Source organism: Danio rerio, chromosome 17 (assembly GCF_052040795.2).
Source record: "Danio rerio strain M-AB ecotype USA chromosome 17, GRCz13ab, whole genome shotgun sequence".
Classification (NCBI taxonomy): Eukaryota; Metazoa; Chordata; class Actinopteri; order Cypriniformes; family Danionidae; genus Danio; species Danio rerio.
In genome coordinates this window covers 57,577,501-57,592,037 of record NC_141037.1, presented here as the reverse complement: position 1 = coordinate 57,592,037, position 14,537 = coordinate 57,577,501, and the positions used below count along the sequence as shown (strand labels likewise).

The following is a 14,537-nucleotide window of genomic DNA, read 5'->3' as shown; positions in this document are numbered from 1 at the left end:
ATGTCAATGAACTTGTGGTGATGAAATCAACTACACTGACTGTGTCTGTCCTGACTGTGTCTGTCCTGTCTGTCAGATGAAGAAGAGCCAGAGTCAGACCCTACTGAAAAAAAACTGCTTAAACCAGCCTAGGCTGATGGGCTGGTTTTAGAGGGGTTTTGGCCATTTGCAGGCTGGTTTCCAGCCATTTACAGCCTGGTCTTAGCTGGTCAGGCTGGGAGATGACCAGCTAAGACCAGCTTGACCAGCCTAGCCAAGCCGGGAGCCCAGCCAAAACCAGATATGTCCAGCTTAAACTAGGCTGGTCAAGCTGGTTTTAGCTGGATTTAGCTGGTCATTTTTCAACCTGACCAGCTAAGACCAGGCTGGAAATGGCTGGAAACCAGCCTGGAAATGGCCAAAACCCCTCTTAAACCAGGCTGGTTAACAACCAGGGGAGTTACTGAAGATAGTTTGCCGTTTCATCCGCAAAAGCCAGCTTCAACGTTCTCGCAAAGAGTTTGTAAGCTGCTTCCCTGCTGAAAAAAACAGCTTAAACCAGCCTAAGCATGTTGGCTAATTTTAGCTGGACAACCAGCCTGGTTTTACAGGGGTTTGGGCCATTTCCAGGCTGGTCAAGCTGGTTTTAGCTGGCCATTTTCCACCCTGACCAGCTAAGACCAGGTTGGAAATGGATGGAAAACCGGAAAACACAGGCCTTTTCAAAATGTCATTAACTGCGTGATTGGTGAAAACTCAGATAGACTGAGCTAATTTCCATGTGCGTGTGCGCTTAATTCCAGACATTACCTTCCAATGATTACTTAGTCATTGAGCATACTAAAGTCAGACAGCCACTAGACTATTCAGAGCTGATGCCAGACCTGTAATAATGACCCACAAACAAATAGAACACACACACACACACACACACACACACACACACACACACACACACACACACACACACACACACACACACACACACACACACACACACACACACTACCTGACAAAAGTCCTGTCGAATATCAAAGTTTTAGAGTTTTCAAGGACAAGAGTTTCCCCCCGAGGACCATTCTCTCTATCACAGTATGTCCCTGCACTGTAAAACAAAACAATTGCAGAGCTCAACACAATTCTTTCATTTTGTCCTAACACTAATCGATTAAGTGGACTGAACATAAAACAATTAAGTTGTCCTTAAAAAAGACTCAAGAATTGTGGTCACACTTTACAATAAGGTTCATTAGTTAATGTTAATTAATGCATTTACTACCATGAACAGTACATTTACTACAGTATTTATTCATGTTAGTTAAGGTTAGTTAATGAAAATACAGTCGTTCATTGTTTGTTAATGTTAACTAATGGTGCATTGACTAATGTTAACAAGCATGGACTTGAATGTTAATAATGCATTAGTAAATGTTTAATTATGATTAATAAATGCTGTACAAGTGTTGTTGATGATTAGTTCATGTTAGTAAATGCATTAACTAATGGACGTTATTGTAAAGTGTTACCAGAATTGTGTTGTTTCAACTCATTTATTCAAATAAGTAGTTTAAACAATCAGCGAGTGTCATATTTTGAGTGTGTAGAAGAGCCCTGACACACTTCTCCTTCCTCTGATCTCAGAGTAAACAGGTCAGAGTGCAAGATTAGCAGAAATCAAAGACTTTAAGGAGTACAAAAGCAACATTGCAATTCTGAAAGCAGGAAACATGAGCGGAGGAAAACCCTGAGTTCGTCATCCTTTCATCAGGTTCATCTATTTAAATGACGCTGGCTTTACTTCCTCGTGCAGGACTTGTAAACAACACAGAGTTTGCATGCACATACATTCAGAGCACAGACAGATAAATTCCCCAAATTTACATTACAAATTTACCAACCGCTTTACCAACAGTGAACATCACGCTCCATATTTATAATAAAGTATCCAAGAAACTAGGATGAGATACTTCGAATAAAAGTTGTAAGTTTCAAAACATTATTGCAATTAAATTTAGATTACTTAAATTATACGTCATTTAATACTTGATTAAATACTACTTAAAACACCAGTGAGTCTCAGTGACTAGAAATTAAACTCTTTTTAATTATTTAAATGTAAGTGAAAGGTGCTTTTAACTTTATTAAAAACAATAAAACATAATGTTGGCGTTTGTTTCTTACTTAATTTTTTAAATATGCTATTGACAAATGCAATTTATTAAGATGAAATATTAAGTTATGGAAAATGTAGTTACAACAAATAATTACAATAACATTGATTATATAAATATAATAGTAATAATAATAATAATAATAATAATAATAATAATAATAATAATGATAATAATAATAATAATTAAAATTATAATGATAATAATAATAATAATAGTAAAAGTAATAATAATAATAGTTATAATAATAATAATAGTAATAATAATAATGATAATAATAATAATAGCAATAATAATAATAGTAATAATAATAATAATAATAATAGTAATAGTAATAATAATAATAGTAATAATAATAATAGTAATAATAATAATAATAATAATAATAATAATAATAATAAGAGTAATAATAATAGTAATAGTAATAATAATAATAATAATAGTAAAAGTAAAAATAATAATAATAGTAATAATAATAATAGTAATAAGAGTAATAATAATAGTAATAATAATAATAATAGTAAAAGTAAAAATAATAATAATAGTAATAATAATAATAATAATAATAATAGTTAAAGTTAAAAAAAATAGTTATAATAATAATAATAATAATAATCATAATCATAATAATAGTAATAACAATAATAAAAATTAGTAATATTAATAATAATAGTAATGATAATAATAATAATAATAGTAAAAGTAAAAATAATAATAATTTTAATAATAATAATAATAGTAATAATAATAACGATAATAATAATAATAATAATAATAATAATAATAATAATAATATTAATGAAAATAATAATACACTGTAAAAACTGATTAACATTTAATTGATTAATTTGTTTGGAAACAACAACAACAACAAAAATAATAATAATAATAATAATAAAAATGATAATAATAATAATAAAAATATAATAATAATAATAATAATAATAATATAACACTAATAATAATAATAAAAATGATAATAATAATAATAATAATAAAATAATAATAATAATAATAATAATAATATAACACTAATAATAATAATAAAAATGATAATAATAATAATAATAATAATAATAATAATAATAATAATAATAATAATAATAATAATAAAATAATAATAATATTTAACAATATCAAAAATAAAATTCTCTTGTCAAAGAATGGGCACCTAGCAATGAATGGCAAATTCTCAAAATCAAATCATTTCATTTATTTGACCATCAAGAATAAATAAATCCAACACAACGCTTACAATCATATACCTTAATGATGGTCCTTCTACAATATGCTCAACGTCTTACACACAACTTGATTTTTCTCTTTAAATCCACCTCCATCATTTGTCCCATAGGAAGTCAGTGGAGATACTAAAATTAATACACTCAAAAAAATAAATAAATAAATGTTTAAGCTGAATCAAATTAACCCTTTGACTCCATTAAACTTATGTAATGTTAAACTGACTTATGACAGCTTGCATACTTAAAATTACGTTAGAACATGATTAACTTATTTTAATAAGCTACAATGAACTAAAAACATATTTGCTGAAAGTACTAATTGATCTTATCATTTTTTACAGTGTAAATATTATTAAAAAAAAAATTAACACAAAGCAAATAAAATATGCACCTTAATAAAGATCTGAGCCTGTACAACAAGCTCAATATATCCGCACACGTATAAACGCCACTGAAAACGATTGCCATTTCAATTTTATTGATATTTTTGATATTTTCTGATTTTTGAAGAGGATTAAGCTTCATTTGTTGACCATTTTTTTTATTCAGACAAAGAAATAGAAAAGTAGACACATATTCATAATAATAAAACAGTTTCAGTCTGCTCTATAAGTAACACTTCACAATAAAGTTTCATAAGTTTCTTGTGTTTACCATATTTACTATCATGAACTAATAATGAACAATACCTGTACAGCATTTATTAATCATAATTTAATGCAAAACTGTCCTTGTTAACAGTAGTTAATTCACTAACTATAAACGACTTCATTTTCATTAAATAATATAAATAAATACTGTAATAACTGTATTGTTTACCACATTAGAGACTAAATGTGACCTTTCTTTGTGTACAGTGAAATGTACAGATGAATTATGATATTTCTATGTATGTTGAGCTGCGATGTTCTGGTTGTGATTCAGCTCATGCTCTGAGTAAAGCATTACCTTGCGCTTGTGATACATGGAGCTGAAATGAAAGATATAATCGGTGATGAAGGATGGCAGAGCAGGGCACAGGTGGAAGAATAACAGGTCGGTCCAGGAGACCAGCAGGTACCGGTGTCTGGGTTTTCCCGCGGTGAGAGCGTGCAGCATGGCGTTTATTACCATGCTGCAATCCTTAAAGCCTGAATTACACATGGAGTAAAAATACTCACACGCTTCCTCTATGTATTTCTGGTTGAACGTTTGTTTACGCACGTCATCAAATTCAGCCCATATGTCTTTGGGGGTTTTCTTGTGCAGAATGTTTGTGGCCGCTCCGAAGTTGCCAGGTTGGATGATGCTGACCTGTGAAATCAAATGAAGTAAAATATCACATGACAAATTTAAAAAGAAATGACATATTATTAAAAACTTAAATAAACAAAATAAAAATAAACTGAAATTTACATTAAATTAACAAATGAAATAAAAAAATTGAATGAAATAAAAATTAAAAATTACATTAAAATTCTAAATAAAAATCAAATAAAATGTACAGTAAATTAAAATGTAAAAAAATTAAATAAAAATAGGTAATTAAATAAAAAACAAACATTTATAATAAAAAAAACATATCATTGATATTACATATCATCTGAATACATTGTGTATTTTCTTTATTATTTTATTATCTTATTTTATTTTAGTTATTTAATTTTTATTTACTTTTTTACATTGAACAAACCTTTTTCCCGTGTTTGCATTTATCCATGATCTATTTTTTTTATTTATGCATATATGTATGTATAAATAAAATGTTTAATCATTGTTTATAAAATGTGCAATGCTTTTTATTGACATTATCAATACATGCAATATTTAATGTATTAATTATTATTTATTTTACTTTTAAACGTATTTTTTATTTTGATTTATTCAGTTTGTATATTCAGTAATATTATTGGATAATATGCAGATGTTTGTATGACTTATTTACAGTAGTTTGTAAAGAAATAAGTTCATTATTTTATTAGATATATTATATGATAGACTTGCTTCATTTACCAAATAAGTGGATCTAATAGTATTTCATTTAGAAACCCTAGATATAATGTGAAAAAGTTATTGTTTTTTTATTTCACAGGGTATGTTTTCAGTTACTATACTCTCAAAATAATTCTGCATAAAGATGTATGCTAATTCAGTCTGGCCTTAGATATGAGTGCTTGTTATGCCTGATTTAAGTTAGATTTTGTAATAATCATGAATAAAACGATAACGGAGAACAAAACACTGCTTCCTAAAGTCAGTCAGCTTTAAAGTGAGTAAGTGATCGGGTCTCACCTGAACTCCAAAACCAGCCATCTCTATTCTCAAGCAATCCGCAAAAGCTTCCAGTCCCCGTTTGGAAACGCTGTAGGCTCCCATGTTGAGACAATTAAAGAAAGCAAAGATACTGGACACATACAACATACGACCTGAGAATAAATCATGAAATTAAGGGAAATCAGTCATCCACAAATACAAACCTCTCAGAAATTAAGCTTAAAAGCTCAGTATCATTTCAAAAGTTGGTTATGTGCATTGTTTAAGAGTGAATATTAGTATTTCAACTAAAGTGTGCTCAATAATACATAGTAATTGCTAGTAACTAACTAGTAAATACAAGTAGTCAACGATATAGTGCAAAAATGTAAATATTATTCAAAATTATACATATTTTTATTCATAATTTCGATAAGGAGGTTAGTTTAATCTTCAAAATCATGTTTCCGACAACACTGCACTCTAAAAATGCTGGGTTGTCGTAACCCAAAGTTGGGTCAAGCAGAAACAAAATAAATCATTACAAGTGTCATTGAAATTTAATTGAAACAACTAACGAACCCCTTCATGAGGATGCATGTCTAATTTTTTAAAGGTACAGTATGTAATTTTATCCACTAGAGGGCGCATATTCACAATATGACCGGAATATTATGAAGCTACAATAATACTTTTGTGTCTACAGAAAACAAAAATATTTAACATTATTTAATTAACATTATTAACTTTATTATTTTCGTACATTTCAGATGTCAAATCCATTAGAGGGCGCTGTCTACATTTGTGTGAAACTGAAATACGTTACTGAGGATGCATTTTGTTGTACGTTTTAGATGACTTATCCACTAGAGGGCGCTGTCTACATTTGTGCGAATCTGAAATACGTTACTTAGGGGACGTTTTGTTGTAGGTTTGAGACAATAAATCCACTAGAGGTCGCTGTCTACGATTAAATACGTTATTTATGGTACATTTTTTTGTACATTTCAGATGACAAATCTACTAGAGGGCGCTGTCTACTTTTGTGTGAATCTGAAATACGTTACTTAGGGTACGTTTTGTTGTACGTTTCAGACGATAAATCCACTAGAGGGCGCTGTCTACATAAAAAATATGTTACTTAGGGGACATTTTGTTGTATGTTTCAGATGACAAATCCACTAGAGGGAGCTGTCTGCATTTGTGTGAATCTGAAATTCGTTACTTAGGGTGCGTTTTTTTTACGTTTTAGATGATAAATCCACTAGAGGGCGCTGTCTGCATTTGTGCGAATCTGAAATAAAGCTACTCAGGGTACGTTTTGTTGTACGTTTCAGATGCCAAATCCACTAGAGGGTGCTGTCTACATTTGTGCAATTCTGAAATAGCTAGCAAACCACTGAGCTAAACCAGATGTAAGAGAAGCAGATGCAGGAGAAATGAGCTCTACGACCATGTAGTTTTACCTTGATTTTACATTGATTTTATCTCTGAACTCGAACAGCACAAGCACAATAGCATACAAACTGACCACACCAGAAAAGTGTCCATATGGAAATAGATAAGCGATGCAAACCTGTTCATTGCAAATCATAGACAGCGTTAAGTTATTTTCTGATATTTATTTGGTGTTACGCAAAGAACTTCACGTAAATAATCTTTTATATATTGATAATAACCAAAGATGTTGTCATACTGCCCCCTAGTGTTCATTTTTTCCAACAAACTGCCGTCAAACGTCTGTTTAATATCATTTTTACAGTTTCACAAAAATGCAGATTAAAGCCAGAGATGGACTTTTTGCATGTTGGGGTTAATCTGACAGGACTTTTATTTTGAAACGGCAAAGAATAAGGATTAAAGGAGTCAGAATAGAGGCAATCAGTGACCTTTAGAAGCTCTAACAAGAGGCAGGAATGGGATGGTGACTCTGATGGCGCCGAACAGGTTCACATCGGCCATCTTCTGGAAGTCCTCAGCCGTACTCCACTCCGTCTCGCCCCAGTCACTGACGCCAGCATTGTTCACAACGGCATACAGACCTGAAAATGGATTCAAATTTGGTGACGCCGGTCCACAAAACCAGCCCTATGGGTCAGTTTTTGGATATTCCTATTTATACATCACCAGAATGAATAGGGGCAGAATCAACACACAATAATGCCACATGGCCCAGCCGGAATTCAAACCGGTGACCTTCGTTTTTGTGAGACAACAGTGCTAACCACTGAGTTCAAATTAAGTTCTTAGCAATGCATTCAACATATTATGACTAGGTACTTTGTAAATATTTCTATTGAGCACTGGTTAGAGTCTTCCAATAACAAAATCTGAAAGAAGAAAGACTTTTGTTGCTGCATTTTCCTGTATTTGGTTCTTTCAGGGTTGAGTTACCTTTCACTGGCAAGTTTGCTTCTACAAAATCCTTGGCTGAGCTGATATGTTCCTCATTGGTCACGTCCAGCTGAAGGATCTTCACTCGCTTTGAGCTTTCCTCCACGAGACTTCGAGCTCCAGGACCTTCAGGACACAAACATCCAGCAAACACGGTGAAGCCCATGAGGTCCAGTTTTTTTGCAAGGTGATAGCCAAATCCACTGTCACAGCCTGTTATCAGCACTGCCCGGCCAAATCCATCCCACAGGCCTTCTTCAGTCTGGCGCAAGGTGTTCGCCAAGACCACCAAGCAGACCACGAGAGCGCAATACGTACAAATGTGATCACTCAAGCAGATGTAGGACAGGAGCAGGACGGAAACGCTGAGAAGTACTGCCTTCATCGTGACTTGTCTCGCAACCTTTAATTGAGCAAAAAAAAAAAAGGAAAATAGTTACAAACAAAGCCAAGGTGGATTGAGGGATCTTCATCATCAGCTTTTCCCCTTCAACAATAGCTCTATGCCTTCAATAAGCAGCCCCTCCAATTCATCCACAGCTCCTTCCCATCATGATCAGCCCCTCCCTTTCATAATCAGCTCCTCCCCTTCATCATAAGTCCCTCCCCTAAAATCAGTAGCCCCTCCCCCTTATCATCAGCTATTCCTCTTCAACAGCAGCTCCTCCACTTCAATTAGTAGCCCCTCCCCTTCAGCAACAGCTCCTCCCCTCCAACAACAGCTCCTTCCCCTTCCCCATCATCAGCCCCTCCCTTTTATAATCATCTCTTCCCCTTCAACAGCAGCTCTATCCCTTAGATCAGTAGACCATACCATCATCAACATCCCCTCCCCATCATCATCAGCTCCTCCCCTACATCAACAGCCCCTCCCTATCATCATCAGCTCCTCCCTTACATCAACATCTCCTCTCCCTCATCATTATTAGCCCCCTCCTACAACAACAGCTCCTTCCCTTCAATAAGAAGCCCCTCCCCTACATCAACATCTCCTCCCCATCATCATCAGCCCCCCTTCATTAACAGCTCCTCCTCTTCAATCAGTAGCCCCTCCCCTTCATTAACAGCTCCCCCTCTTCAATAAGTAGCCACTCCCCTTCATCATCAGCTCCTCCCCTTCATCAACAGCTCCTGTAATTGATTAGTAGCATATCCCCCTCTTAATCAGCTCTTCCCCTTAATTAACAGCTCCTCCTCTTCAATCAGTAGCCCCTCCCCTTCATCAACAGCTTCACCCCTTCATCAACAGGTCCTCCTCTTCAATTAGTAGCCCATCCCCTTCATCAGCAGCTCCTCCTCTTAAATCAGTAGCCCCTCCCCTTCATCAACAGCTTCACCCCTTCATCAACAGCTCCTCCTCGTCATAATCAGCTCCTTCCCTTCATCAACAGCTTCTTCCCTTCAATCAATAGCTCCTCCCCATCATCATCAGCCCCATCCCTTTCATAATCAGCTCCTCCCCTTCAACAACAGCTCCTTCCCTTTAATCAGTAGCCCCTCCTCTTCATCAACAGCTCCTCTAATTGATTAGTAGCTTATCCCTTTCGTAATCAGCTCCTTTCCTTCAATAACAGCTTTTCCCCACCAACAGCTCCTCCTCCTTTATCAGTAGCCCCTCCCCTTCACCAACAGCTCCTCCCTTTCATCAACAGCTCCTCCTCTTCAATCAGTAGCCCCTCCCCTTCACCAACAGCTCCTCCCTTTCATCAACAGCTCCTCCCCTTCAATCAGTAGCTCCACCTCATCATCAACAGCTTCTCCCCTTCATGAACAGCTCCTTCTCTCCAATCAGTAGCCCCTCCTCTTCACCTTCAGCTCCTCCCTATCATCATCAGCCCCTCCCCTTCATATTTAGCCCCTCCCCTTCAACAACAGCTCCTCCCCTTCAATCAGTAGCCCCTCCTCTTCACCTTCAGCTCCTCCCTATCATCATCAGCCCCTCCCCTTCATATTCAGCCCCTCCCCTTCAACAACAGCTCCTCCCCTTTAATCAGTAGCTCCACCTCATCATCAACAGCTTCTCCCCTTCATGAACAGCTCCTTCTCTCCAATCAGTAGCCCCTCCTCTTCACCTTCAGCTCCTCCCTATCATCATCAGCCCCTCCCCTTTATATTCAGCCCCTCCCCTTTAACAACAGCTCCTTTCCTTCAATCAGTAGCCCCTCCCTTTACCAACAGCTCCTCCCCATCATTATCAGCCCCTCCCCTTCATATTCAGCCCCTCCCCTTCAACAACAGCTCCTTTCCTTCAATCAGTAGCCCCTCCCTTTACCAACAGCTCCTCCCCATCATTATCAGCCCCTCCCCTTCATATTCAGCTCCTCCCCTTCAACAACAGCTTAATCAACAACTCCTCCCCTTCATCATAAGCTCTTCCCAATCTTAATGACCAGTTCCTCCCCTTCATCATCAGCCCCTCCCCTTTATCAGTAGCCCCTCCCCTTCTGCTATGTAGCAAAGCTCTACCGCTTCATACATCATACAGTTAGATTATAAGCCCGCCCTGTTTATATAAAGAAATATACTTTAGTGGTGGTATAATTTTGAATTTGTTTATTATTACCTTAACTCAGTTTGATATTGTTATATTTCAATTGTTAACTTTTTAATTATAAATTGAATCGTGAAATCAAAATATTAAACCGAATTGTAAATTCAGAGAATCCTAACACCCCTATTAGATAAGCAGAAATGTCACTGCTAAGTTATCTTTACCTGTCCTTATCCTCTTGGTGCCTGCTGACATGCAAAAGCAGATGGAAGACAGATAAGTAGGGTCACATTTTGCTGTAACCAGGTCACAGTGCAAGATTGATCCATTGATTAAAAGCTGCAATCGGCTCATTTACTGTAATTTGGAGATCATCAGATAGACACACATACAAATGCTCCAGTTTGAGGTTTAATGACCAACACGTTCCATGGTTCATGCACAAATATCATTATTTTCTTCAGATTTTTCTTAATTTTTTTCATAAATGTGGAATGATAAAAAATATTATTTCAGTTAACTAATAACTGTTAGTTAACAGTTAACCCTTATGTGCTGTTGGAGATGTTTTCATCCACTCTGAGATGATTTTGAGTCTTCATTTGGCCAAAACTTTGTGTTTCAGCTAGTGGATTGATTTATGTTGGCAAATCTTATTTTAATGCATGTTTTGAGAAAATGCTTTGACAAGTCATTTGAATCAATGAGTTGTTTATGGAAGGCTCACTCTGAAATGATCATTTAAACAAATGAGTTGTTTACAGAAGATTCACTCTAAAATGATCATTTGAATCAGTGAGTTGTTTACTGAAGACTCGCTCTGAATAGATCATTTGAATCAATGAGTTGTTTACCGAAGACTCACTCTGAACAGATCATTTGAATCAACAAGTTGTTTACTAAAGACTCACTATAAACAGATCCTTTGAATCAGTGAGTTGTTTACTGAAGCCTCACTCTTAAAAGATCTTTTGAATCAGGGAGTTGTTTACCCAAGACGCACTCTGATACGATCATTTGAATCAGTGAGTTGTTTCCCGAACACTCAATCTGAAATAATCATTTGTATCAGTGAGTTGTTGACTGAAGACTAACTATGAAATTATCCTTTAAACTAGTGAGTTATTTACTGGAGACTCACTCTAAATTGATCAGTTGAATCAGTGAGTTGTTTACTGAAGACTCACTCTGAACAGATCATTTGAATCAGTGAGTTGTTCATTGGAGAGTCAAATGATACAGTAGCAAAGTCAAAATTCGTAGTCAATGTCTGCCACCAATGTTTTTAACAGCATAATTTGAAGAGAATTAATGTTTAATCTCACGATTACAAGCTCTTATAATGATGACAGGCGGATTTGTTGGCCATATTTCAAATCATTTAAACTATGAAACCACCGTGATCGATCTGCAAAAGTAAACTGAATGTTTGTTTATGAATTAAATATGCCTATTCTGACACACAAAGAGGACGTTTTGATGAAAATGAAGAATTTGGCTGTTATGTAGGAAGTAAATTGCGATTGGTCAGGGTTGCGAACTGTCAGGCGTTTGACAGGAGGCACAGTCGGAGGCTCTGTTTTAGGCTGAACCAAGAATATCACGCCATGTTATTAAAAACACCATCAAAGAGGAGCTTTCAGACTTTTTCTCCATCACGGGCCTGTGTTTTCAGAAGTTGTCGCACTTTTCCTCGAACTAAAACTTCTCAGAAGAAAAACAAACGTAATAACTTAGTCTGTTTCTAGAAGTAAAGCTCAAATATGAGGCAGTTTACAAGAATTATTTAGATCATTTATTAAATTATGCAATAATTGTATTTAATTAGTATCTACTCATAAACCCAACCCTCATTGTAATGTAAAACAGATATTATATTGAGTATTATTCATATTATTTAATAAATTACCCATTAATTGTATTTTATTAATGTCTACCCTTATCTCAACCTTAAACATTGCACAGTAATGTAAATACAGATAATGTACATTATATTTTTGTAATATTTATTAAATTACCTATTAATTGTTTTTTTTTAATGTCCACCCCATAACAACCCTCAAAGTAATGTACAAATATGAGTTATTATTGTTGTAGAGTGTCACTTTTATTTTTACTATTTCTTCACACAATTATGTCTAAATTCTGTGTGTTTTATGTGTTGATTTTGTTAAGAGTATTAGAGCCGAATCATAAACAAAAATAACAATAATAAAACAATAATATGTTTCAATGGAGAGAGATTTTGATCATCATTAAATCATCCAAGTGTTTGGTCAATGCAGGTACAACAATTTTATTCCCAAAAAACAATCAAACAGTGAGATGATCATTGAGCTTGCATATGTGTGTAGAAATATATAGAGTTGAAGTCAAAATGATTCGCACTCTTGTGAAAGGTTTATTCATTCATATTTTTCTTATAATATAAATTAAAAAGTAAAAACTCCTAAGGTTTAATATTATTATTATATTGTAATTATTTCTAATGTAATATATATATATATATATATATATATATATATATATATATATATATATATATATATATATATATATATATACTTAAAAACACATCTTAAATTATAAATAATAAAATCTTTATTATTATAATTATATAAAATATAATATTATAATAAAATAATATTAAAAGTAAAGTTATATAAACATAATCTAACGTTTAACACTCACTTGCTTCGATTGCTATCATCAAACAACAACCAAAGCACCACTGCCAACATCAGTGACAGGAAAAATGATGGTGGTAGGCCAGATATGTACTTTGCCGCATGGCAAATCTGCATTCTAATGCCTAGTCAATGTATAAAGTAGCAATCATTTCACATTTTGACATTCGATTGTAGACATTCTACACATTTCCTAGGCATTCTATAAAATACTGGATTTCACACATTGTCGGTAACATATATAATTCAATACATTTTTATATAATATAATATTTATATAATATAATATTATTTATATGAAATAATATAAATTAAATATATTATGTAAAATATAATATATTTAATTTGTAAAAACAAAAATATTATATATATATATATATATATATATATATATATATATATATATATATATATATATATATATATTATATTTTATTTTTACAAATTAAATATATTATATTATCTATATATATATATATATATATAGATAGATAGATAGATAGATGGATGAATAGATAGATAAAATACAATATAATTAAAAAAAATATATATAAGTATTTAATTTAATTATATTGTATTTTATCTATCTATTCATCCATCTATCTATCTATCTATCTATCTATCTATCTATCTATCTATCTATCTATCTATCTATCTATCTATCTATCTATCTATCTATCTATATATATATATATATATATATATATATATATATATATATACATACATACATACATACATACATACATTCATACATACATATACATACATATATATATATATATATATATATATATATATATATATATATATATATATATATATATATATATATATATATATATATAGTTGAAGTCAGAATAATTAACCCCTCTGTTTATTTTTTTCCCCAATTTTCTCAGGTTAGGGTAATTAGGCAAGTTATTGTATAACACTGGTTTGTTATGTAGTAGACTATCGAAGAGGGCTAATAATATTGACCTTAAAATGATGTTTAAAAAATGTAAAACTGCTTTTACTCTAGCCAAAATAAAAATAAAAAACTTTCTATGGAAGAAAAAATATTATCAGACATACTGTGAACATTTCCTTGCTCTGTTAAACATCATTTGGGAAATATTAAAAAAATTCTGGCTTCAACTTTATGTATATATAATTATACTCCCATACCAAAATCCATTTCTCAGTGAATATAGACAATACTTTTTGGCGCATTTACAAAAACAAAGTTTTCTTAAACAGTTGTATCCATTAAAATATGGTCATTTCATCCATTACAACATCTTTAGGAATAGAAAGATAATAATACATTTAAATTCAGACGAAAAAAAGCAAACAA

The 14,537-nt window shown here is 33.1% G+C and overlaps 1 protein-coding gene and 1 long non-coding RNA gene across 3 annotated transcripts in view; one reads left to right on the top strand and one right to left on the bottom strand.

Moving 5' to 3' along the window:
• The window catches only part of LOC147840079 (uncharacterized), a 408,477-nt gene that overhangs the window by 359,036 nt on the left and 34,904 nt on the right, over positions 1–14,537 (top strand). The window lies entirely within an intron of this gene.
• The window catches only part of zgc:113142, a 13,671-nt gene continuing 2,480 nt past the window's right edge, over positions 3,347–14,537 (bottom strand). The window contains 5 exon segments of one of the 2 annotated variants that reach the window (NM_001012488.1): positions 3,347–3,883; positions 3,911–4,687; positions 5,666–5,799; positions 7,516–7,668; positions 8,021–8,423. In NM_001012488.1, the coding sequence (NP_001012506.1) occupies positions 4,280–4,687; positions 5,666–5,799; positions 7,516–7,668; positions 8,021–8,405 (1,080 nt within the window). In that variant the 5' untranslated portion in view covers positions 8,406–8,423 and the 3' untranslated portion in view covers positions 3,347–3,883; positions 3,911–4,279. 2 annotated transcript variants of the gene reach the window in all.